Source organism: Poecile atricapillus, chromosome 2 (assembly GCF_030490865.1).
Source record: "Poecile atricapillus isolate bPoeAtr1 chromosome 2, bPoeAtr1.hap1, whole genome shotgun sequence".
NCBI lineage: Eukaryota > Metazoa > Chordata > Aves > Passeriformes > Paridae > Poecile > Poecile atricapillus.
Genome location: NC_081250.1, coordinates 6252442 through 6278440, shown reverse-complemented (window position 1 = coordinate 6278440; position 25999 = coordinate 6252442). Strand labels below are relative to the sequence as shown.

At 40.2% G+C, this 25999-nt stretch overlaps 1 protein-coding gene across 1 annotated transcript in view; it reads left to right on the top strand.

Moving 5' to 3' along the window:
- RHEB (Ras homolog, mTORC1 binding) overlaps window positions 1-25183 on the top strand; it is a 38476-nt gene extending 13293 nt beyond the window's left edge. The window contains exons 2-8 of the mRNA XM_058830923.1: window positions 4848-4919; window positions 11260-11327; window positions 14416-14498; window positions 18700-18756; window positions 18857-18904; window positions 19426-19507; window positions 24654-25183. Coding sequence (XP_058686906.1) covers window positions 4848-4919; window positions 11260-11327; window positions 14416-14498; window positions 18700-18756; window positions 18857-18904; window positions 19426-19507; window positions 24654-24746 — 503 coding nt within the window. The 3' untranslated portion in view covers window positions 24747-25183. The remainder of the gene's footprint in view (window positions 1-4847; window positions 4920-11259; window positions 11328-14415; window positions 14499-18699; window positions 18757-18856; window positions 18905-19425; window positions 19508-24653) is intronic.
- The last annotated feature ends 816 nt before the right edge of the window (window positions 25184-25999 follow it).

The following is a 25999-nucleotide window of genomic DNA, read 5'->3' as shown; positions in this document are numbered from 1 at the left end:
TACAGAATTGCAACCTTTAGTGTGTCCTCCAGAAAGCTCAGAGAGCACACTGAGAGGAGTGCCACCACTGTGTTGTAAATCAGGCATGAATATTATGAGCAAGTGCAGGAATTGAGCTCATTGCAGGGACTGAGGAAGAGTTTTGTCTCCAAGCATCAGAAAATAATTTTCTAATCCTGTTACTGTAATGCTAACATCACAAGGAAATCACTACAATAATGTATAACGCTACAGCTCAATGCAGATGTTTATATAATTCCTCACAATTAGAAGTCTAATAGTAGAAATAAGTTGCATCTTAGTAAAACACAAATTACTCATTGTATTGCTGTCTTTAGAGATTTAGAAACAGAATTCTTTATTAACACAGATGTATCATTTTTATAGTCATTAGACTAATTCACCAAATACAAAGCAATGATCAGCAAAACAGCAACTACACAGCCATAATTAGTACCTGGGGGGGTATCTTAATTAAGCATAGAAAGTTGCTAATGATGTGGCCTGAGATGAATGATGAGCTAGTGATGGGTTCTGAGATAGCCTGTGATCTTGTGAGAAGATCTTTGTCAAAGAGGGATGCTGTAATCCTCTTTGCTACCCAGCCAACCTCCATCGGCTCCAGGAAGTCGTTCAGTCCCGCTCTGTGCTCTGAGGATGAACGGATAATCTGCACTATGGAAATGCTATAAATGTCTCCATTTTGTGCGTCTTGGTATTGTGAATTAAAGAAGATGAAGATACCAGTGTTCAAGTTAAATCAAGTGTCTCTTTTGGTATGAAAACTTCATCTCTGTGCAGTGTAGGAATTTGAGTGTGCAGTCACACTTGCCTAATTTGATGTGTCTGACAACATTTCATTATGAAATTTGTTGAGTGCTTTTTGTGACAAAGCCCAAAGTAGTTTGTTCTGTGGGCAAGACTGGGTAGACCTAAGGAGAGTCTAAGGAGACTAAGTAGGTAAGTCTAATTACTAAGTTAGTCTAGAGACTAACTTAGGTAAGGTGCTCAAGGCTTGTGGTAGGAGTAGATGAGATGCTGCCAGCAGTTAAATGTTTATTGATTATGGCAACTACATAATTGTGCATTTTAATAGCAAAAGATTTAATAGCTAAAGAAACTGCATCTACACTTCTGGCAGAACTGCAGCTCCTCAGTAGTTGTTGTTCCTGAGCAGGACAAACTGTTTACTGATGGCTTGTGTGGGCAGTTTCAAGGATTGAGAAACCCTTCCTGTTGAGATAAGCTGCACTGTGCTGCCCGTGGCCGTGCCACGTCCGAGGGCAGCTGTGCAGCCCTGCTTGCACAATGCCCTGCTTGTGGAGCTGTTGTTGGACTTGCTCGATGCCTGGTTGCATCATTTTTGTCTCCTGGGTTTGGGGAGAATTTGGCTGCTAGTGAGAGTTTAATCTGGGCTTTTCCCCAGCCTGTTGCAAGGAGAACAGGGTGTGAGATGGGGACAGCAGGCAGGTGGTGGTGCACAGAAGAATCTGTGACCTCTCTGGGGAGACCAGCTGTCCCTGAGCCCACCTAGGCTCTGTTACTCATCTGCTTGGTAAACTGCCTAGTGTTGTAAAGCATGAATTTTGAGGCTGGATTATAAATACCACAGCTCTTGTCCAAGTAGTAAAAGGATGAGTAAAACACAATTTGGCAATTGTTTTGCCTTGACAATTGCACTGGCATTTGAAACTGATGTGCTATGATTGCACTAGTCAGAGTGTTTATGGGATGTTCTGCTTTATGGTGCAAGTGGTCTAGTGTATGAACAGAAACACAACAGCTTTAGTTTTTGAACTGGCTTTCTCTGTGAAAATCTGCTCCTTTTCTGTTTTGACAGTGGAAAACTCTTTTCGTTACCACTCTCACATTACATAATACCATAAATAATGAATTGTGTATGCAAATACACTTTGGGTACTTCTGGACAACTTGAGCTGAGTTTTCAGCCACCTGGGACTTGTATTCTAAACACTCATAAAACACATTTCTTACAGCCCTTCCCTTCTGCCCCATTCCTTCAGGCAGAGGGAGAGTCATTAAACTTGGAGAATTTTGCTTCCAACTCTGCCACAGAGTATTTGGTGCTTTGAGTTACCATAGCAAGGCTCTGTACCCAGCTTCCAGCCTTGCTTCAGCTCTCCCTTCTCCTTTTGGTCTCAGTGGATGTTTATTTTCCCAAGACTTGAATACAGTGGATTTGTTGAATTTTCCAGTGTGAAGGATGCTACAAGGAGCAGCTTAGTGAACTGCAAAAATGTGTGGCTTTATTCCAAAGGAGGGCACGTTGGAGCTGAGCCTCTCTTCAAGGTGTGCACCCTTGAGTAATCAGCTAATCAAGCTTTTGCTGCTGGTGTCAGACTCTCTTGTGCTGTTGAGGCAGAAATGTGCCTGTGGTGCCTGCACATCTGGACAGCTGTGTCTTCCCTGCCGTGCTCCGAGATGGAGCTGGCACATCGGCAGGCGTGGTTGCGTGCGGTCCCTTGGCCTCACGGACGTTGTGTTTGTGTTGCAATCCTTGCTGAAAGCCTCGCCTGATCTTTCTGGGGCAAGAGCAGATAGGAGCTAAATTGTCAACTTGATTTTCCACTCTGTCCACGAGCATAGGTCAAAGGCCTGGAATAAAACCCTGTGGGACAAAGTTCAAGCCAACCTATTGGTCACAGGATTCTGCCTGCTGCTTGCTCATGGGCTGAGACACATGGGCGGCTGGGTGTTAATGACTCAGGGTTTAGATTTCTCATGTCCATGGAAGCCTTGGTTTAGTGGGGTACAGTTGCCTGCACTTACCCCAAGGGGTTGGGTGTTGAATTCCAGACAGGAGAGTTTCCCTGTGCCTCATGGAAGAAAGCAGGCTTCCTCTTGTGAGCATGAACACATCATTACTGAAAGGCTTGTTATAAAGCTTGGAGGAATTTAGGAGGAGAGTGTTGGAACACTGGTTTTGTCTGTTTCCTCCTCTTTCACTGTTAGGAGGAAAGCAGTAATTAATACATCTGGGTGTGAAATGCAGCATTTTCTGTTGGCTTTGACTTCTTTCTGCTATTCACTTTCCAGGCTTAGCACAGACAGACGGCAGCAGTCAAGTCTTTCAGTTAGTTCAGAATCCTTAGGAGGAAAAAATTTCAATTATGATCTTCTCTTACCTTGAAGATCTAACAGCTTAATATAGAGGTAGTTAATCTTTTTTTAAAATAGAGTGCTTAATGTGGTGGTATTGGCAAAGACTCCGGGAACATGAACTCTGGGTAGCAACTTCATAAATTTATAGCTAAAGGAGAAATAGCTTGAAAATTTGCTCACTTTCTAAATGGTGTCCAAAATACACAGTTTCAGAAAGTTCCTGGGAGGCACAGTTTCAATCCTTAATCTGACTTTATTAGGATGATTTGCTGGTGGGGTGTGTGTGCCTTTCTGGAGGAGCAGTTTAGAGTGAAATGTCCTCTGTCAATTCATGCATTGTGAGCATGACACCTCCAGTTGTGGTGTTAGATAAGACCAGAAAATGTATCATAAGAACTTGATTTTAGAAAAAGCAACTCAGTCAAACCTTAGTGATGCTTGGTCTTTGAGGGGTTGGTCTGGAATTTTTTTTTTTAGCCTTGTTTCTTGTATAAACTGTCACGATTGTTAGGAGACAGCAAGGGGGTGGGTAAGCATCGCAGAGAATGAAATGGAAGACTTTTTTTTTACTACCTCCTGAAGGAATGCTTAGGAAAGAATATTTTCTGAGTACTGGAAGTGGGCAGTTTTTACCCAAAGCAATTTATTCTTGAAAACTATGGTATTGTATATTTCCACCACAATGTTGGTTACTTAAGATGTCATTGAGAGGTTTCCAATGAGTCTGATGGTTTTGAGTCAAAATTTTGAGGTTGTATTTTGTTTGTGCTTCTTGACGATGAAAAGAGATAAAGGAGCATGAAGAATGTTCTCGTGTCCAAAAGCAGCTAATGCACTTGGCAATCTTTGTAGGAGGGTATTTGTCCAGTAAACATAATGTAATAGGATCTAGGAGATTCCCAAATGTAGATGATATGCTGTAATGGAAATTGTGTTAAGGCTTCAGTAATGCTTTGGGAAGTCTTCAGCTGCAGAGCTTTAAAGGTGCTTTTTATGGTCAATGTATGTGATTCACCATCTTGTAAAACCTTTCAAGACTAAACGTTTTTTCAGTCTGCTACTAAGTTCAGTGCTTTGCATTACTCTTTAAGTGAAATGGGGAATGTTGTCTGCTAAAGTAGCAGTTAAATTGCTTTAAAGAAAAATCCAATTATGCCACCTCAGTCACTTCTTAAAATACAGCATCCACTGGTCTGTTGTGGCAGTAGGAGGATTAATAGGAGAGTATATTGGTCTCAAGAATTTTGAGATCATGCTTTTGTCATGGGAAATCTGTCCAGTCTCCTAGTAAAAGCAAATTTGGCTAATTCTATCCAAGTTTTCTCTGTGGTTACTGAAAATTATTTTGAATTTTACTTGCTTCTTGACAGAAAAACGTTCCAAGTGTATCAGTTTGTTAAATTTAGTTCTATGAGGATTGTGCACTGCTGCTTTTAGATTTGTTTTTAGCTGGAGGAGGAATCGTTTAAATTATGCCCTGTTAAAACAAAAGCAGAACACATGCCAAATAGCTTTTGCACTGCTTTTTATATGTTCAGGAGACCCAGTTACTAGAAATAGGCACTTAAATTAAAAATAGGTCAGTTGTCATGTATAGATAGTTTAAACAAACCGCACGGAGCTCATATTAGATAGAAAATTGGTGTATCTACTAGTAAGCAGTGAAGTGATAACAACCTGAAGACTTTGTTTCATTCCAGATTTTTCTTTCCTTTGCTTTACAGGAAAATCTTCACTGACGATCCAGTTTGTGGAAGGACAGTTTGTTGATTCATATGATCCAACCATAGAGAACAGTAAGTAAATAACTGCCAAGCTCCTCTTCTGTACCAAACTAACTTGTATCAGAAGCCATTGGGGTTATACATATTACTTATGTGGGTATTTACATATAAACGTTAAAGTCCATTAATTACCACAGAAGTTGTATTATTCTTTTAAACCAATGCTGCGTTGTTGCAGCGTGGAAATCACTGTGTGCATATTTTGCCTAACAGCTGAACACTAAGTAAAGGGACACCTAATGAATCTGGCTAAAATTCACCTCCTTGTATTTTATGTGTGTTGTTGAGCATCTGCTTCCCCTAATGTACATGGGGCACTTTAAATTCCTTACATCACACTATATGAAAACGTGCCACCAAATCCAACTACTCCAGTCCCACATAGGATCAGTATATCCAGATGAAGAGAAAGCCAGCAATACCCATCAGGATTAAACCACTGTTTTAGAAGGGAGACTATGTGGCTATGATAACATGATAATCTTTTGAATTACTCATTTTACTCCTTTCCAGCAGCTGGATAACAAGGCTGGTACACAGTCAACTTGCTGCAAATACTGGGTATTTGACATCTCAAGTGCTTTTGTTTTTCTCTTAGCAGTTTTTTTAAAAATAATTTTCGTACCTTTGTGAGTAGCTGGCATAGCAGGTGAGTAAAGATGCTAATGCTAAAAATGCCGCCAAGAGCAAAAAGTCATTTCAGAGGTTACCTGGCATTCATTACAATCCAGCCACCTCTTTCTGAGCTAGCAGTGGCCATAAAGTACTTGAACAACTGCAGTGCTGGGCTGAATAACGTGATCATGTTGGCTTACTTTAGTCATGTGGCAAATAAAAGTGGTTTCATGATCGTGGCCCTGAAGTTCTTGTATTTTAATGACTTCTGAAATGCAGTGGTCTAGCACACATATTTAGTGTTTTGAACTTCTGCAGCAGGATGATGGTAGTAAGCCTATGTGATACTCTGGAAGTTTGAATGAAGCAATCAGAAGAACAAGGTTTTTTTTGAATATATATATATATATATTTATATGGTATATAATTACAAATCAGTAGCTATCAGGATGTTTTGCTTGGGATTATTTAATTGCTTAGAACTGAAATTCAAATGCTACTTTTTGAGAAACTAAATTTGCTTTAGCAAGTCAGAGTGGATAATTTGGCCCTTTGTCTGAATGTTAGCTCCTATACAGATGTCATTAATACTAACTTTCCATCAACCTTTTTCACTTGGCTTGAATTATAAATCATGTATGTCTTGAATTAAAGCTGCGAGCAAAATAGTGGGGTTTAGTGTCACTTGGAGCAGGTTATTTTTCACTGTCTGTGCCATATAAATGCAAATTATTTAAAGTAATCTTTTAGTTTTATGCAGTTACATGTGAATGAGTGAAGATTGAGAGACATAGTCCAAGTCTTTACAAAATACTGAACCTGTGTCTTGTTTTAGGATTTTGACATGTTGGTACAAGATTTGTCTTGTTTCATCCTTTACCTGTTGTTTGTAGCTGCTGTTTGTAACTCTGTAGTTGTGTGTCTCACAATGCAGCATTTCTGAACTATACAAAAATACACTCTAGATGAATTTTGCTCTTGTCTCTCATAGTCTGCATTGTTTGCTTGATCTGAGTTCTAAGCATTGAGCATGTCCTGGCCATGAAGACTTGTTGAGAGGGGGCATCTTGAAAAGCCTTAACTTTTCATTTGAATTCTTGTTTGGAAAACAAACATAATTCATTTGGTGTAAGTCTTGTGATCTGTGGCATGGCTGGAGGAATTTGCTTTCTGAAAGGTAGAGAATTGAAGGGTCCTTCTGACATGAGAAAACGTTGCTGGGAAGTAAATGTTGAAAAGATAAGTTATGCCCTGGGGCTCAAAACAGTGGGAAATCTGTCCCATCTTTAAGCCCCAGAATGCCTGATGGAGATAATATTTTAAAACAGACAAGAGAATACATTCTAATTTAACACTGAAATTTAAAACTTACTGGATTTTTTTTTTTTTAAAGACAAATGTGAAGCTAGTTTTGATGGGCTAACTATAAAATAATTCTTTTGATTAAAGAATGTAGCACATTAATTTTTTTCCTAACTATAAAGCTTTGTTCAATGAAATCTTTGGACACTCCCAGCTGTGTTTCTGATTCTGTGTAGGGTCATAAGATGCAAAGTACGTGATGAACTCTTAAGACTTTTCCTAGCTTGTGATTTCACATTTGGTGGACAACGTTGGCAAAAAGGGTTGAAAGTCCAGGTTCTTATACTAGGGACAGTGCTGGAGAATGTTGCCTTTTTCCAGGGCATTATAATAAGTTGTAAAACCTTTTCAGTTTCATCTAGTGGTTGGGTCTACATGTTTAACAAAACTTGGACATGAAAAGTATACATGGGAAAGGATAGTCTGGCCTATGTGATTTCTGTTTTGTCTCCAGAAAATTGTTGTTGATAATTTGTTACCGTATTCTACCAGCAGTGAAGAAAGGGTAGAAAGCTGCAGTACTGCTGGTAATGCAATCTTTATCATTTTTGTCTTCAAATAATAAAACTTGAATGAAATGTTGACTGCAAAGCTAAATTGTATGTAAGGCAAGCTGTAGTCAAGGTCTTACAGGAACAAGCTGTGTAGTTTATAGGCTTTGTGCAATAGGAGTAAGACCTAATATTGTAGAAATTTCAGGTTTTAAGTGTGAAAATCTCTGCCTTTGGAAGTGATAAAAGGAAAATAAAGTGCATCAGATTTTGCTTAGTGTCTGTGAAAGTTAGGACAGCTTTGCTGCTACATTTTTCTCTGCTTATATTACATTAGCACCAGAAAGTTAATTTATTTCAGTTAAGGAGCATCTTGAATTCAGTTGCTCCTTCTAAACCTGTCAGAGTAACTTGTATCCTGTTGTGATGGTGCTGGAGGTGAGAGATAATTGCTTGGGGAAAGAAACTTTCCCTGTCAGAATGTTCCAACAAGAGTCACATCACAATGGGTGACCATTCTTGAGACAGGCAGGTTGAGAAGTGAGTGGAACAACTCCTTGCAGGAATGTTGGAAAGAAAGATCCTTGGAGAGCAGGAGTATGTGCAGGGAGTCTGTGTGGACACTGGGCTGGATGGGGCTTTGCAGGCAGATCAACTCGCATGAACTAGGACCGGTGCAAATTAAGACGCAACAGTTTTACAGGAGTGAAAACTAGAACCTGAATTTGAAACTCACATGGGTCAGAAGGAATGGGTGATGGAGATGTGCACTGAACTACACTCACATCATCTTTGCAGGGATGTCTTGTGTTGCAAGTAAGATTACTTGATTGGTCAGGTGTCAAATGTGTCCTCCAAAGCCTGCCTGGCTGCTTTTTAATTTTTGTTGCAGTTTTAGAGGGCCTTCTAGCATTGTTTCACAGCTCTGTGATCTTAATTTCTCCCCTAAATGGCCTCACTAACTCCCTGAGGAAAGGAACATCTTCCCCCATGCTTCCTACCTCCATCCCATGTTTTTTAATACAAATGTGAGTAGAAGCATATTAGAAAGGGGCAGGGGGCTGAAGGACCCCTACTAGTTGTGGATGGGGCACTTTTTAGATGAGTTGGACAGAGAATCTCCAAGGCTAAGTTTCTACACATGCCTTGGCAACTGCACTGGAAGGGTGAACTGTGCTTCTCTCAGGAGCTGCTGGGGAGCAGCCTTCTAAGGAGTGCAAGTGAAGCTTCTGAGGAAAACTAAAAATAGCTCTGTTGCATCACACCATCTCAGTGTTTTAAAAGATGTCCTGGTAGATTAGTGGCAGGCATTGACTTTGGAATGAAGGCAAGTAGAAAGGGACGCAGGAGGTGGTAACTAAGGAACCCTTGCAAAGTGGTTGTATTTAGCTACCAGCCAGATTATGGCAATGATGTTACATCACTCCTGTACCTTTCCTTGGTATCACTATTGATCTAAAGGCCTGCATTTCTATGCCTGTTACTGTTTGGGATTTTTTTTTTTAATCATAATGGCTTGTTTCCACAGCAGCTGTCACTGAGTTGCACATTCAAATCATTTCATTCATGCTGGTCTAATTGCAATGTACTTGATCTTCAGGTAGTGATGATCACCGGAGTTGTGTTGGAAGGTATAAGAATGTACTGTTCCAAAAATCCGTGTTCCAGTTGATGAGCAGTGTTTTGGAGATGCTCACATTATGATTTAATGTCAGGTCAGGTCTGCTGAAAAGTGTCCTTGGCCTGCCGGGAAGAGCCAAATTGTGCAGGCATCATATTGTTGTTTGTCTTTTTGCACAAGCACAGCAGATTCCCAGGATGATAGGTAATGGAATTGGAAGTGAACACTTTGACTGGATCAAGGGGACCAGGTTTTTCACAAAATTAAATTCTTAACCGGGTGTGTTTTTAAAAGCTTCAGCAAAGAAATGGAAGTCATTAACTGTGACTTCATCAAAGCAGATTTGTCTTCACACAGTGGGCTGTGCTTAGTGCTGCAAGGCTCTGCACTGCACTCACAGCTCTCCTTACCAGGCTGTGGTGACTCCTTCACTGTTTCCCTTCTATCTCTGTCACACTCTGCTTTCAGTAATGATGATGATGACATTGTTGCTGTGTCTCTTCTAGGCTTCTAGAATAGTCTGAGAAAACTGCTGTCTGTCTCTTTTTAAATATTAACTTCATGATGCCCTTGAAGCTACTTTGACTGCAAAGTGCTTTGATGTGTATGTGAAGTGTCAAGAGACTGGAGAGGCTGTTACATGCACACACCTGTAAGTGCAGTGTGTCTCCAGAGGAGTCTGTTTTCCCTCTGACTCCAAGCAGTGATATTGTATATAGCAATGCTGCCTGCTAACATCTGTTCAAACAGTTTGTCCTCATCACAGCATCCATCCAAGCCAAAGAGCTGTTGTGGATCTGTGTTTCATAACCTAAAACTTTTGTGCAGTGATAACAACATTGTCCAGATTGATTTGAGGGCAGCACATGTGCTAAAGCAGCTATCTTAGGGGATAACCAGGGTAAGGCAGGAGCTCTCTTTGAGGCTCCATTTCAAATGTCATTTGCTGATCTTGTAATGGAAACTACAGATACACTTTATTGATTTAGACACTTAGCTTAAATTTAGACATTTAACTTGGCTTTGCTGTTTCAATTGCTCCTTTTTTTCAAGGATTGGATTTATGAGGTGGGTTGAAACCTCCAGTTTCAGCTATTTCAGCCCACTTATTCAAGATAAAGCTCACATTGTGGGGACTTGATAGAGCGACAAGCTTTGGCTGGGAGGAGGAAAGTTGGCCAACTCCATCAACTTCAGGCGTGGGCAAGGATTGCACAGCAGGGTCAGGAACGTTCAGCTGTGCAGCTTTGGGAAGCTGTTGTCCAACTCAGCTCACCTAAGTGCCCTGTTCATCTGACTCTGCTTCTCTGCTCATCACTACAGTGACAGATGAGGTTTCTGAGGACTGTTATTAGCTGGGAAAACCACCCCAACTAGAGGATAACACAGACTTTACTCAGTGTATCAGTAGTGCCCAGCAATGCCATCTGGAGTGTGTCTTGAAGGCCACACAAGACATCCAGAGCCAAGTTTTTGTGCTCTGGTTGGGCCGTTATTCCTGCAAGAGCTGTGACACTGTTTGCTTTTGCAGTTGCATAACACAAACACTGAGTAAGATTCCTCAGCTCACAGCGCGTTGGCATTTCATGAATCCAATGAAGAGCCGCAATTCTCATCACTTTTAGGGACTTTTAGGAACTGAATGTACTTCGTGACTGGGGACTGCATAGGCTGGTAGCTACAGCAAATGTGAAAGCAACATGGTGAACTTAGCTAGTTGTCATCATTTAGGTTTAATATAATCATAAGTTCTGTGTGTTTTAGCCCCCAAAGATTTTTCCTTTTTTCAGTCCAGATCACTTACTTCATGGTATTTGCATTTAGGAAATTTATCTTGCTAAACTGCTTGGAAAGCAAGGAAATGATCCTATAATAAGTTCAAACTTAGCTTTGATGCCAACTGAATTTAAGTGTCTTGTGTTACCACAAATTACGGTTGTCTGGATCTTGTAAAAATGCATGGAAATCCCCCTTTTTATTCCTCTTATTCCCTCTTTCTTTTTAAGAGAGCAAAGAAGAAGCTGTTGCATCCAGTGTGAGAATCATCTGAAATTTCAAATCTTAATTTAAATTTCTGAGTTTTTCTATCTGCAATAGACTAGTTAAAAGTACAGTACCTGATCAACCTTTTATTGCTACTTAAAAACCTCCAACTGGAGTTCTTTTTCTTCATGCTTTGGCTGATGATAGCATGGACAAGTGACTTCTAATCTCTTCCTTGTGTGTAATTCTGACCTGTTTATGTGTTTCTTGTTTGTTCTAGCTTTTACAAAACTGATCACAGTAAATGGCCAAGAATATCATCTTCAGCTGGTTGACACTGCTGGCCAGGTAAGTTAATCTTTCTTTGAATCTTTCTTCCAAGTTATGACAACAGGTATTCATACTCCTGTTGAGCTAAGTTGGTAGTGACTGTGCATTCAGAGGTGAAAGTTAAAAATGATCCTGAATTATTTAGACACTAAAGAACTTTTTCTGTAGTGTTTAAAGGTTTTAGTTTGTGTTTTGTTACTGGGTTGTTTTTTTTTTTTCCTATCTATTGAATGAGTGCCTAAAAAAGGGAAGAGGAAACTACCTTAACTCTGATGTCCTAAAAGTTCTTCAGTAGCTTGTGTGGTATTTAGAGAGTAAATGAGCAGTGTTGCTTTAGATGAAAAATGGTGCTTCAGTAAACCATGGGGAAATTTTTCATGGCTTTTTCTTATTTGTCTGCTCCAGCTACACTGCCATGACTTGTATCCATGGAGCAGTCATGGGGAGCAGACAGATTCATGTAGGTGGTACTTACAGAGTTACCAATAAACTGCTGCAGTTTGTCTGCATTTTCACATGATGGTTCACGTGTGTGTCTGAGCTCCACATAATGACAGGGAGCAGGTGTCCTGCAGCGTGCTGGGGAGCTTTGGGAAGTGCAGGTGGTCATTATTTGCAGGTACAGGTGTTCATTACATGGTGCTGCTTGGCTGAACCCATGCACGAGAGTGCTGTATTTTTTGGAGAGACTCTATATTAGGGAAAACAAAAAAACATCAGGGACCACTAAACCCTTGTATTTTTATCCTAATTTTTTTTTTTTTTTTGCTTACGTGCTTTTGCCTTCCATGATCTCATACTATGCCTTTGGGTTTTTCCAAACCATCAGTAGTGTTAAACAATGTTAGTGTTGTAAAATACTCTGCCAGTACTTAAAGCTTTAAAGCTGCAGGATGCCTGCTCATAACTGAGAGACTCTTTAGAGGGGTTGGAGCTTTCTAGGTATGTTTGATTGCTTTCTTGGAAGAGAGCTGTGTGACTGGGGAGTAGTCGTGCTGTATTTATATGGTGTCAGCCCTTGGTGCTTATCAGCAACATGTGTAATCACTCAGAGGTGTCTGAGCACACCACCAGCCACATGTCCTGGAGCAGGACTGCTGGATGGGGAATGCTCTGCTGAGGAGAGGGTGAGAGAGGGGCAGGCTGAGGAGTGTGAGCAGCAGAATGAGCTCCATAGGTGTCACTCACTGCCATTGTAAGTGCACTTGCGTTACAGTTCCAATTGTGTAGCGTAGTGATAAAAGAAAAATTCCTCTTTGAGGAGGAAATTGCCTTCTGGGAAGGCAATGTGACTCACCACTAACATACCTCTATTGCTGAGGATTGATTTAAAGTTATACAGTATTGTGGAACCTAAACAGCTTTTTTCCCAGCCTGTGGTTATTTTCAGATTTAATTCTTCATGGAACGATTTGAACTTTGATTTCTGGCACACAGGGTTAGAGGGGAGAGATGATGTTGGGTTATGGAAGGCGTGGCTTGGACAGATTTATTTCTCGTCTGTCTTGCTTAATGGCCCATAGGGAGTCCTCATATGTATACAGCACAGCAAGAATTATATTGCAGATTTGTTACATACTTCTGAAAACCTGGCTATGGCTTGAAAAATTGTAGCAACATTATTTTATCACTTGACAAATTTCTTAATTTGACCCATAAGTTGCAGTGAGCATAGCAGCTTTCCTTCCATCTCCTAAAAAGCTAGAAATAAAGTCGTGAATTAGGAACAGTTGAGATTATGGCACTTACTTTTCTTGGTATTCCTCCTCTGTCTTGTGGCTCTTTATTTTCCTGGTTATTTACTGAGCTTTGTGCAGTACAGTTGAACAGGGGTCTTGATACAGGGTCACAGAAGAGGGGTGTAAAAGGAAATCTTACCTAACACCAAATTCCAGCTGGGGCAGTCCTGGGAAATTCCAGGTAAAGTCAAGCCACTACAGAGTTGCACTTTCACCTTTTTTACACAGACTTAGCTCAGATCTCTTCTGTATTGACTTTGGGACATCACATCCAACTGGAGTGGCACTTTGGCATTTCAGAGGAGATGGGGGAGGGCTGCCCTCAGTGTGTAGCAATAAAGGCAGATGAGGGCAGCTTTTGCCAAGTGTTATTCTTTCAAACTTTTTTTGGCTGGATATGTGAAGTTGATTTATAAAGAGTTTTTCCTCTTCTGCCAGTAAGGGAAGTTTGATTCCTTTTGGCTGTCTAGATTTAAGCTGTGTGATTGCACTGCTCCATCTGTTCAGCCATGACAATAACAGAGAGGTTATTTGATCTTCAGCTAAAATTAACATCTTCCAAAGCATAGGTTTAACAATCTGAGAACTCATACATTAGGAAGTATGGCTCTTGTCAAAATGGAAATGTTTCCTGGGAATATCTGTTGGAACAGGTTTTTAACATTGGATTCATAGTATTTGTGTTGCTTTACCTGCCATATGTCAGTTTGTTTTGTTTGCCTATTTGGTCAGTCCTTTTCTAGAGGGGTAATAAATTCACTGAGTAAATTTCTGGTGGTTTTGCCTGTTTTTTTATTTATGTAAATACTTGTCCTATAATGTAACTTTCAGTTGTCATAAAGCAACTAATAACTGTATTTTTTGCATTTGATAAGCATTAGTTAGTAAGCCACAATTATTCACTTCTTACCAGATTCCTTAGGTAATTTAGATGTGATCAGTGTCACTTGAAATTACAAACTGCTAAATCCTGTTGTCAGCTGTTGAAATTAAGATTTTGAAATGTATCACCAGCAAGATAAGAGGCATAATTGCTAATTAGTGGTGGGACGGAGTGGATGTTTTGTCCTAATACAAAGGGATAATTAAGCAGGATAAGAGGATTGGAAAGAGCTTCAGCTCATCCATAGTCTTAGAGGGAATAAACCATAAAAGCTGTAGATTAAACTGTAGAGTATACAGATGGACTTACAGCTTTCACTTGGTTTGGTAAAGACGTCACATGTGACATTATGATGAAAAAATTCTTAAAATTCTACCTATACAAAATGTCTGAGAGATATGACCAATTTACCTGATGGTGATCTGATGGCATCAAGGTCTGAACTGTGGCACCCTTAATTTTAAATGCAATATTCCTTTCACAGGATGAATACTCCATATTTCCTCAGACGTACTCCATAGACATCAATGGCTACATTCTTGTTTATTCAGTCACGTCAATAAAAAGGTAATAAAATCTATTGTGTTCTTCTCTTGAAATATTTTCTGGGTTTAGCTCCTGCCTCTGCTATATTTTGTGTGACTATTTCAATTAATCTTGTTCCCTTAGAAGTATAGTAGGAGTGAATATTAATGTTTTTCCAGAAATGTCCCTTCAGACCCTAATGTCACAGAGACTTTGCAGGCTAATGTGCAAGGTACCATGTAAGAAATGAGACAGTCTTAAACTACATTGTTTTGAGGTGTAAGTAAAAGTACAAAGGATCATTTCAGAAATGAGTACAGTTCATTGCTCTTGCATCAGATACAAGGGCAGACATAAATACAAAGCTGAAGGGCACAGTACACTTGTGTGAAGTGCTCAATTAGTTGCTAGATCATTCCTTCAGCCTTGTGGCTTTTTACAGTACCTGAAATTCCTTTGACTTCTTGTATTGAATTGTCCTGATTAACCATAGAAATATTCATATAAACAGCAATTGATGACTTTGGACTGTAGATCTTCTCTTGGCGTGCTGCTGCAAATAATCCTCCCTGAAGGTTGTCCCAGAGTATCCCTCTTGTCCTTGCTGTTCCCTGTCCAGAGTCCATCGTACCTGGAGTCATGCGAGACACATCAAGCTTTTGTGTGGCTTTGTCATCTTCTGTTATTTCCTCCATTCCTCTGGTCATCTTGCTTTGTTTAAATACTGCTTATTCTTGAATAGGTGTTTATTTTCTAATATTGTACAGCATCTTTATTAGGTCAGCTGAATATTTTCTGAAGTTTTTGTTTGAAGAAAGTGATTAAGACCTTAGACCTTTCAGTCTCAGCAAGTACAAGAGAAGTTGATGTTTCCCTTCTAGTTTCAAGGCAGCTGATGAGCTTTTTACAAGTGTTGAAGTGTTTCATATATTTTCATCTGAATCAAACAAAGCTGGTCATTTCAAGCTCTTTGATAGACTGCCATAAAATACAGGTAAAGCAACTTGCCAGTTGGCTCTTTTTCCTTCTCAAAGGAAGGATACAGTCTGACTATAAACTTCTGCTGCTTGCAAGTTCTTTAATGTTGAACACATTTCACAGTTTTTCATTCTTGGTTTTCATCTCCAGTTCTGAAATAGAGAAGGGCAAGCACGTGTTAGGCTTTTGTGTGTCTAGAGATGCTAAACTATCAAACTCTGTTGGGTCGAGGTTTTTTAGTGAGAGGTTCAGTGTTGGTGCTGAGTAACTTGTATGAAATAGGAGTCAGTATTCTCTGCCTTAAGTAGACAATGCTCCACTCCTAAAGCAAATACAAAAAATCATTGATAAATGGGTGCTGTGAGGACAGAAGTGCCTTTGACTGAAACTGATGTACATCGCTCAGAGGATTCTGTGCTGTTCCCTGTTTGGCAATTTAAGGACTTGTTCTTCTCATCCACTCCAGTTGTTGCCTCATGATGTCTTGAGCTCACCAGGTGAAGAAATGAGCATGTTTTCTGTGCTAGCATTCAATCAGTTAAACCAAGTTATGGTAAAAATACAAACAGGACAGTCTAGCTTAAGGCTGTAGTTCAAAAGTCTTTTCATCAGTATTTAATCTTGATCAGTTTATTCCAAGTTTTTATTATTTTTGCAATTTCTTCCTTAAACTTTCAAAATGTCCATGATACTGTTTTGTTCAATTCCTTATGTTCTGTATCAAGACAGTGTGTTTAGGTGATAGGAAAGATCTTCCACAGAACTCTGGTAGCTTTGATGACTTGCCCAGACAATGAGATCAGTCATCACCTGTCCTGACTTCTGTCAAAGTGTGTATATTGATCTAAATATTGATCCAGCTGAGTGAGAGCTTTGACAGCAGACTTAATAGAAATGCTCTTTTCAGTTACCAGCTTCCCTGTTAACCTCCAGTGGGAAGTTTAAATAGGACTTGAATGAAAGCTAATGCCCTACATTTTTCATATTCCCAGGCTCTAAGCAGCAAGGTTACTGGAAGGCTTTTGCTTTTGCTCTAGTTCAGCTTAATTAAATTCCAATTTTGTATCTTGCTAGGTTCCATGATTTTGTGTAACACATTTATCTGACAGCTAGTAATGTGGGGATTTTTTGTATTTCACACATTGAGTTGTTTGCTGTAACCCATTTGCTTGACAGAACTGGAAGGGACCTCTTATAGTCTCCAAATCCCACAGTTTCACAGCTTGATGTGATGGTTCTATTTTTGGATTGGTCAGTCCTTGCTCCTTTTTGTCCTTGCTCTTTTCAACATTATTAATTTGGAAAGCTTTCTAGAACATTAATTGGTCAAGCTACTTTCATTCCTGGCAGTTCTTAGCAACTCGTTTCTGTGTCAGAATTGTGTTGGAGTTTAAATAACACTTCTCCTGTGGTTTCCACCTTGGTTTGTTAACAAGGATCAGCTTTTTATTTGTAGTATTTTCACTAAAAAAGGAAGTTTGTGAACAATCTTTAAACAAACAGACACCCAAAGTGGGGCAGTGGAGAGCCCAGGTTCAAGAGCTCCTGGCAGCATTGTACACGAGAGCCTCAGGCAAGGACTCGCTAGGGTGTGTTTTTGCAGTGTGGTATGTTTCTGGCTTAGCTGGAAACAACACACCTAATAGTGGAAAGGAAACTGTGATTGTACTGTCTTAGGAATTCAGTTAGCCTGTGGATAGGGTGCTAAGATCTTTCTCCTTGCTTCAGACTGAGAAACAGTTTTGTGGTCTGCAGCAGATGGGTTTTGGTAGCATTTTTATTCATTCAGTTTGCAGGTTCACGTAGTTCTGTGTGTAGCGATGCCTCTCAATACTTGTCACAGCCAAGCTCCATTCAGCTCTTACTTTCTTAATAATTATGAGCATCCAAGATGAGTTCTCAAGGCTAGAATTTCACTACAACTCTTTCAGCATAAGCTCCTTGTGTCCCTAAAGTCCTTTCATTGAGTCCACGTTTTTCATTGATTCCACATTTTCCATGGTGTAATCTGTAGTATCCTACTTGAGTTACCAGTAGCAATTTGTGCCAGACTAAGTCACGCTTCTGTTTACAAAGAACTCATTTTCTTGATTGGATACACTGAAACTATTAGCTGAGCATGGAGAAGCATTGTGTTCCACACAGACTCAAATATTATTGCTGGAGTCAGACAAATTTACCTACTTGACAGAAAATCCATCTTAAATGTGGTAGGGTTTATTGTTCTAGAAATGAGAAGTTTTACTGCTTTGAATGGTGTTTTTAGGCACCAGGTCTTTGATTGCTCTGAGCTGGAAGTGTGTTTGAGTGCTGTTCTATTTTGAAGAGTTTCAATTCTAATTGAAATGCAGTACAAGTCAGGACACTGTCTGTAGCTAACAACCTTGGAAACTGGAAAAGTTTTGGTCCCTTTTCTGTTGTCTAGTTGCATGTCTCATCCCTGAGCTTATGCCTCTCTTAAATCCAAGTTGTGCACTTCATGTACCAGCATTTTTTCCATAGTGTAACCAGAGGAGTGCAACATCTGCTCTTCAACCCCACTTATAGCTTGTTCTCAAAAGTAGTAAATGTCAAATGCAGTGGATTTTGTTAGAGAGGTTTTTGACTTGATATTCTATAGTACTGCTTCTTACCTCCTGTCATCCAAACTTCACCAACATGGTAGAGGAAGAGACAAAGAGTATTTGAGTAATCACTGTTTCAGTGCCATCTTGCAGATCAGTTTACTCACTTTCCATAGAAAATCAGAATTTTAGCTCATTTTGGCTTTTACATAAATAAACTTAATAATACTATTTATTATTAATTATTTCATATTAAATATATGAACTAAATGTTCATTAAAAACAATGTGTTCTTTTAAGATGGAGCTTGCCTAACTAATTACTTTTTCTTCCAATTTGCTTTAATTTGACATACTCATCCAGGACTGTTGGACTGCAGCAGTTAAATTTCTCACTGCAGATACAAACCAGATGAGTGGTGGGAGGGACTTGGGGTGATTGTGTGTTAGATGCATCAGTCCTGGATAATATTATTTATTTCTGCAAATACCATAACTGGGGAGGCTGTAAGGGTAGGCTCAGGCTGGTCTCTGCTGCTGCTGGGACCAGTTTGCTGCTGTTACACATTCCAGCATCTGTGTAGTTGTGCATACATAGAGTAAGTTTTAAACACAACCTACATATGCATTTAATTGCTTGTGTATTGGGTATTGAGGATAAACATCAGAGTGCATGTGTGACTTCATCCCTTTATTTTGCAGTTTTGAAGTGATAAAAGTTATCCATGGCAAGTTATTGGATATGGTGGGAAAAGTCCAGTAAGTAGTGACACTTTCATCTCATTTCATTGCAGGCATGTTGCTAGTGCTTTGTTCAGTATACTGTAACTGTTCTGAAGTTCTGAACTTTCTTTCACAGAATACCCATTATGCTGGTTGGAAATAAAAAAGACCTGCATATGGAACGGTATGTGAACTCCAGAATGTGGGAAATGCAAGGCAGCAGCCCGCATTCCTGTGGCTGCAGCGCGCTGGGTTTATTCTTGGCTTTCCAGAGCTCAAATCAAATTTTAGGTCAAAATAAGTTACTGGCAAAGGAGTTGTGTTCAGAATGTGAACTACGAGCCATGAACTTCTGTTGTAATGTTGATTTTTGCAGTGAGGTTCCAGGGACAGTCATTTAACACTCTGGGTTTTTTTCAAAGTAAGTAACAGAAGTGTATTTGTCATAGCAGCAATACCAGATATTACAGATTATGAAAACAAAGCAATACTTTGGGACAACTGCTTTTCTGGGTCACAGAGCAGTTTTACCTGGCCCAGAAGTGCATTTGACAGCAGCCAAGAGCAAATGCTTTGGATCAGACTTCACAAGACATTCCTATTACAATACACTTAAGTGCTTTGGTACTCTGAGGTATTTTTTAACATATCAGATTCCAATTCTTCTGCAAGTTATAAGAAAGATATTTTTCTTTCTCTGGTCAGGGTGATCAGCTATGAAGAAGGGAAAGCTTTAGCAGAATCCTGGAATGCAGCTTTCTTGGAATCTTCTGCTAAAGAAAATCAGGTAATGGATTTAAGAGTCACTTTATTCAAATAGCAGTGTAATGGATGACTCAGAGTTTCACTAAATAAGGGAAGCTAAAATATTTGCATGCACTGTACAGATATTTTGTGTAGATGGAAGCAGAACGGCTGTCTGCACTCAGGTATGTGTACACAGTACACAAGTTTTTCCCTGCAAGTGTCAATGGGATGAGGAAGTGAAAGAACTGAAAGTTCAGCTTCACTGAACATATCAGAACACTTAGTGACAAACTCATATCCACGAGGTGGGTGGAACAGGGTCTGTTACATTAAACAGGAGTCACTGCTGGCAGAGCAGTGAGGTGGTGTAAGAGGATGAACCCCTGTGTTTTAAGGTGCTGGGCAGGCTGAGTCTCTCTAATGGGGGAATAATCATTTTGTTTGATTATGGTCAATAATACTACAAGTTACTTGAGTAAAGTTGGATTTTTCTCTGAAAGAAAAACTTGGATTATTTTTTTGCTATGGGATATAGAACACTTGGAGTTAGTTTATCAGTATTTCTGTTTCTGGCTAAGACTTGCATTAACCTTGTCAAAACGGCACATGATGGAAGCATGAAATTTCTCAATATCTTCTCTATTCTGGAGAGCTTCAAATGCATACCAGAGGAAATTAAATTTACAGTGTAAAGAATAAACCTGTTAAAAATGTCTGGTCTTTTTTTCCACCCCTTTAAATAGTTTAATACTTCTGGATTAGGCAAAGCTGTTGCCTGTGCTCTCTTTCATTTGGCATATGTTCTCAATGTGTAACACCACAGCAATCCATATCCAGCAGAAAAATATCTTACTGATAACTTTTCTGGAGTTTTTATTGTTCTTGAACCAAGGAGAAAAATGTCTCTTTTTTTTTTTTTTTTTGTAAAGAAGCTACAAGCTTTGTAGGATGCTTGTTATGTCCTGTATGTTAACTTGCTGCACTGACAAAGTCCCCTGTACTGCCAGGTATTTGTGTTCCAGTATTAAGTTAAGCTCCCAGCTGGAGTTTATATATCAAACATGGTACCCTTCAGGGAAATCAGAATGGCAGTTGTATGTCAGATAGTCAAAATCCTGGACAGTCCTGGACAAATCCCACAAAAAGAATTCAGAAGTCCTGTGCATTCTGGCTGTCAAAGATCTTCCTTTCAGCAGGATCCTTCAGAACAGTGGTCACAGGTTGCTGTAAATTCCATCCCTCTGCATTTAGGAGCAGGTTGTTAGAGGCAGGTGCCCAAGCACAATTCCTGCTTCATGCCTGCTATATAATACACCTGGATACACTTGGTAAATTTGTCCATCTTCAGAAGTCTGGCAGATCAGATGTCACTTCTGAGACAGGTGCCCACAGCATGTGACCATCCTTCAGGCTCTCTGGCGTGTTTCCTTTGGAGGCTTGGGACGTGTGGAATGAAGTGGGAAGGAGCCCAACACTGGCACAGCTGCCTCAGTCTTCTCACACATCTCCAGCTCTGAAGAGGTGGAAGATTGAGTTTTGAGAGCCAAGTGTGGAGTCTGGAGTTGTGAGGTGCTGGGGGAGAAGGAGACACCAGGCATTGTAACGTCCCTCCCTGTGAGCTGGAGCAGTAGCACTTCTGAACTCATTTGGGTTTTCTCCTCCAAATCCTAATCTGACAGAATTAAAAGAGCTGATAAATAGACTTCTGTCAGGACAGGGTATCTTCTCTTACTCTCAAGCTGTGTCTGGTCTGGGGGGGGAAGGGTTTGTTTTGAACTGGATAACAAGCTGTGTTGTCATTTTCCTGGTACTGAGTGTTCACCTTATATAAGCCAGCATTGCTGGAAAAAGAAGTTCGTTGGCACTTTTTGCATTGAGGTTCATCCAAATAATCACCTGTACTGGCTTGGTACTGCAAATGTAACTTGACTATCCAGATTAATTCCAAACTCCTTCCAAAAGGGCTTCAGCTTCTGTTTGCTTAACAGAAAGCTGGTTTATGCTTTAGGCATGAGCTAAACTGGATGAGGGATTTGAAACCTGAGCAGAGAGTTGAAAGCTTCTTGACTGAGGGTATATCTGTTAATTCTCTCTGAAACCAAGACCCATCTGTATTTGGAGGATTTGGAGCAGAAATGTGACAATTTCTGGTGTGCTGGTCTGAGAGTGGTTGTGTACATGATGCTCTTCACAGTGGTGAGGAGAGGGGGTGTCCCTGATAGCAAAGGCTTTTTTCCCTCTTTTCTACCTTTCTGCTTTACCCCCTCTAAAAATCCATTTTGGAGCATCTGTGAGAGTCCATGGAGCATAAATAACCAAATTACACTGGGCAATTAAAATAGTTCTATAGATTAACTTAAACAAACTGCCTATTCTGCCAAGAGTTATCAAAAGATAACACATCCTAGAAATGGCATGACTTGGAGTAGATGGAAAGTGAGAGAAGCAAAGATCAAAGCTGCAGTGATGATAAATGATAGTGGCTGGCAGGAGTTCTCAAGGTCAGATAAACTTGAGTATGTGCCAGTTCCTCCAGACATGTGTGACCTGGTAGGACTTTGGGAGGAGTCTGCATATCACCAGCACATCAGTCATCAAGGGAAATCCCTGGGCTTTGGGAAGGCAGTCCTGACACTTAATGGAAAAGACACTGTGATGACTGCTGGGCTGTTACTGTCATATCTTCTTAAGATGCTTAATTATTACCAGACATCTTGAACTGCTTCAGCTAACTTCAGGAATTTCAAGTTTTTTTCTTGTGGAATTCCCTAGGCAGTGACATCTAGGCAGTAATAGAGTGCTTCATCTTAATCCTGGTGCAATAAAGTCACTCTTGAAAATACAGCCAGAATCCAAAGTGGTCTTAAACCCAGGTGAAGCTGGAAGCCAACTTCTACTGGAAGAATTTAGGAAGTAACAAGCAACTAAATTGTCTTCATCCAGTTACGCAACGTGCATTAGATAAATTGCATAAGGAGCAAGAATGTAGCAAAAAATTTGTTTCTTACCAAAATGGAGCTCTCTTAAAAAATAATTGCTTGGTTGTGCTGCTTTTTTCAAGGGCAGCTTTGTCTTGGAGCTCAGAAGATGCACTGCTTAGTAAATGCTTCAGAGTAGTTTGGAATCCAAGGATCTGACATGTTTGGAATGGCAAAGGACAGGGAGAAAAAACCCTATTTTACCTACCTGGCTATTGTTCAAATTCCTGTGCCCAGTTCTGTGCTAGGATAAACCAGTAGTGTGAACAGCTGAGAGTTTCCTCCTTGAAAAAACAAAACACTTGCCAAAGGGTGACTCCAGCACTGTGGGCTGGATTTGGATGGTTGCACCCTCGTGCTGGCTCCTGGCAGCACATTCCTGCCCGTGCAGGGAATCTGCCTCCCGAGCTGCCTGCCCTGCTCACACCGAGGGCACATCTGCAGCAGCAGCTGAGCCTCTGGTGTCCCCTGCTCACTGCTGGGCTCTGTGGGCAGCAGGTGTTGCCCAGGCTGGCATCTCTTGTGTTTGCTCTGGGAGGAAGGTAGAGGGAAAAGCCAGATGGCTTCCTGTGGGCTGGGTGTGACCCACATTCCATAATTGGACCATATGGAGGCAGATGCATATAAAGTCTGGCTGCATCCTTTATTCTTTGTCACAAAACATCTTCCTGTGTTTTTTAAAGGGTCAATCTAAAACTCTTCAGCACGTTTGAGCTGAATTACAAATTCCAAGGCGTTCACTGTAGGACAGTAATTAAACCTTCCCAGTGAATCCATATTTTCTGTGAAATGAATTAACATACCCTGTGAACTCCCACATCTTAGTGCTTCAAACAGCTCATCTTTGACAGAATGTACAGCTTTTTGGTTGACAAAGTAAGTTGTGGAGTTTTAATGGGTGCTGTGACACATGGGCAAAAAGAGTGTTAAAACGAAACCATTGAAAATTTTGACTCTAAAAAAATGATGGTGCAGTATATTTGTAAATCAGTGCACCACCAGGTTTTGATTAAGGGAAACTTGTCATTAGTGGAAGCAGTTTGATAGCAACTGCAGTCCTGGCCATGGTTCTCCTAAAGTCTTAATTTGCCCAGGAAATGTGTTGTATCATTACTGAACTAACGAGCCAGTTCTGTCAGGTTCTGTTGGGATTGCAGGAAACTCCATTATATGGAGGAATACCCTATTTTCCAGCTGTTGAAGTACTTTAAATAGTTCCAGAGATCGTACTGTGCACAAACAGTATATATGTGGGAAACTTGAACATTAAATCTAATCTTGTTAAGATTGCTGTGGGGCTTCAGTCAATGAGATTAATTTGGAAGTGATCCAGTTAAGAATTATGTCTTGTGGAGGTGGAAAAACATCTGTTAAATCAGAGTATGTAGCCATAAATCACAGGGTGCTCTTCAGCCTGCTGATTAAAACCAGCAAAACTCCCTTTTTAACCTCTTTCTAGCATGACTGCTTTTATATAAATACTTTCCTGTGCTTGGAATTCCTGAAGTAGATGGCCAGAGGTTGAATCAGATGGCAGCCTGAGATGGTCAGGAGACCATTTCCAAGCTGAAGATGCACACATTGAAGCTCTAGTCATGCAGTTCAGGCTATTTAAAATGTAACCCCTTTTCTCTCAGGAGGTCTTTATCAAAGGATATTGCTTAATATTAGTGATAGTTCAGTTTGTGCTTTCCCCTTGTGTCCTTGCACCGTGTCTAATACTGATCTTACTCATAGGGACAATGAGAAAACGAAGTGTAATAAAGTCACCCTTTATACTGAGCTGTGCAAAGTCAGTGTTGAGACCTGAAAAATCTACTGCCTTCTGTAATTGTTCCTTATCTTAAAGATTACTGAGAGCAAACGGATTGGTTGGTTTTCTGGAGCAGCACAGCATCCAAACGTTCTGTGCTGTCAGTCACCAGGGCAGGCTCACCAGGCAAAGTGAGGTGATTACAGTTATTAGCTCTGTTGTGAATCTGGCTCAGTTTGTGCCTCCCCTCCCTGCCAAGGATTGCTGTGGATAGAGGTTTGCACTTCCCTTTGAAACCAAAATTACTGTGTTTGCCCTCCTCACTTTTGGAATAAGCATTGGATATGAGTTTATCTGCTGACGTAGTTGGTGAAACTGCTAACATTTTTTCAGTTGTTCTTTCAGTAAGTGGGCAGTCCCCTCTTCCCTCCTAATGGTGTGCTCTCTCTTTGCAGACTGCCGTTGATGTTTTTAAGAGGATAATTTTGGAGGCAGAAAAAATCGATGGGGCAGCTTCACAAGGGAAGTCTTCATGCTCAGTAATGTAATTCCACTGCAGAACCTGAAAACACTGGGAATACATTCTACCTGGAGAAGCAAAACTGCCCATTATCTTTAAGGATAAACTATGCTTCTTTTTTTTTTTTTTTTCTTTTTTTAATTTTATTTTTTTTTCTTCTGTTAACCTGAAAGATAAACAGTTGGTTTGGAGCCTTTCTCTTCAGATTATGTTAAACTCTGACTCCTGTGCAAATGGCTTCACTTCCATTTTCAAATTTTAAGCAATCATATTTTCAATTTATATATTGTATTTCTTAATATTATGACCAAGAATTTTACTGGCATTAATTTTTCAGTGTAGTTTGTTGGTTAGAATAATCATCAAAATGATGCATATTGTTACACTACTATTAACTAGGCTTGGATATCAGTGTTTCTTTGTGTTAAATGTATACTTGTAAATAAAATAGCTGCAAACCTTAAATGTTCTGTTTATAATTTTTTGTTGATTACTCCATATCAAGTTTGTTTTGTTTTTTTTTTTGTGAAAAATGTTCACCTGCTGACCTTAAGAGGAGGCGTGAGATCCTTGGAGCCAATGGATTGTTTGACTGTTGCTCGGGAAGTTGTTTGCGAGTGATCCCAAACGTTTTTGCTACTGGAACTCCAGGGTGGCCAAGCAGCTCTGCTTTGCTTTGTGCCCGGTCACAGGAAGGAGATACAAGTGCCAGCTTTATTTGGAAGGGAAGTCCTGGGTTTCAGTCAGAACCTGCTCTGTGTTTTTCCTCTGTAACCATTGAGTAAAGGGTGTGCAGAGCCACCCGGAGTTCCTGCGCTATGGACTGTTCACGTGGACTTGTGACTGGGAGTGCTGTCAGGATGGAGTGGATTTATTCAGGTCACGAGCGTAGACTTGTTAAGAGAACAAAAATGTCATTTAAAATAAATTGCACGTCCTGAACAAATCAGTGTGGGCTGTTTGTTGTGAATTCCTGTGCTCCTGGTAGAGGTGAGCGGCCTCCTGCTGCCTGGCCATGCACAGTTCAGGGTTCCTGCACAGCTTTCTCTGACCAACTCCAAGCTTTTCCTTGGCTTTTGGACTGGAGGCTTAGCAAGCCATAATCTTTCAAGTCTGGTAACAAACTACTACTCTATATTTAAAAAATTTGCAGTTGACCTACTTTGTATTGAACAGCAGAACAAAAACCCAAAACAGTAAAAACAAACAAGGCTGACTTGGGGAGCAGCTAATTAAATGAAGTGTTTAGCCTGCATTTTTGTGTTAATTTGAAAACTTAAT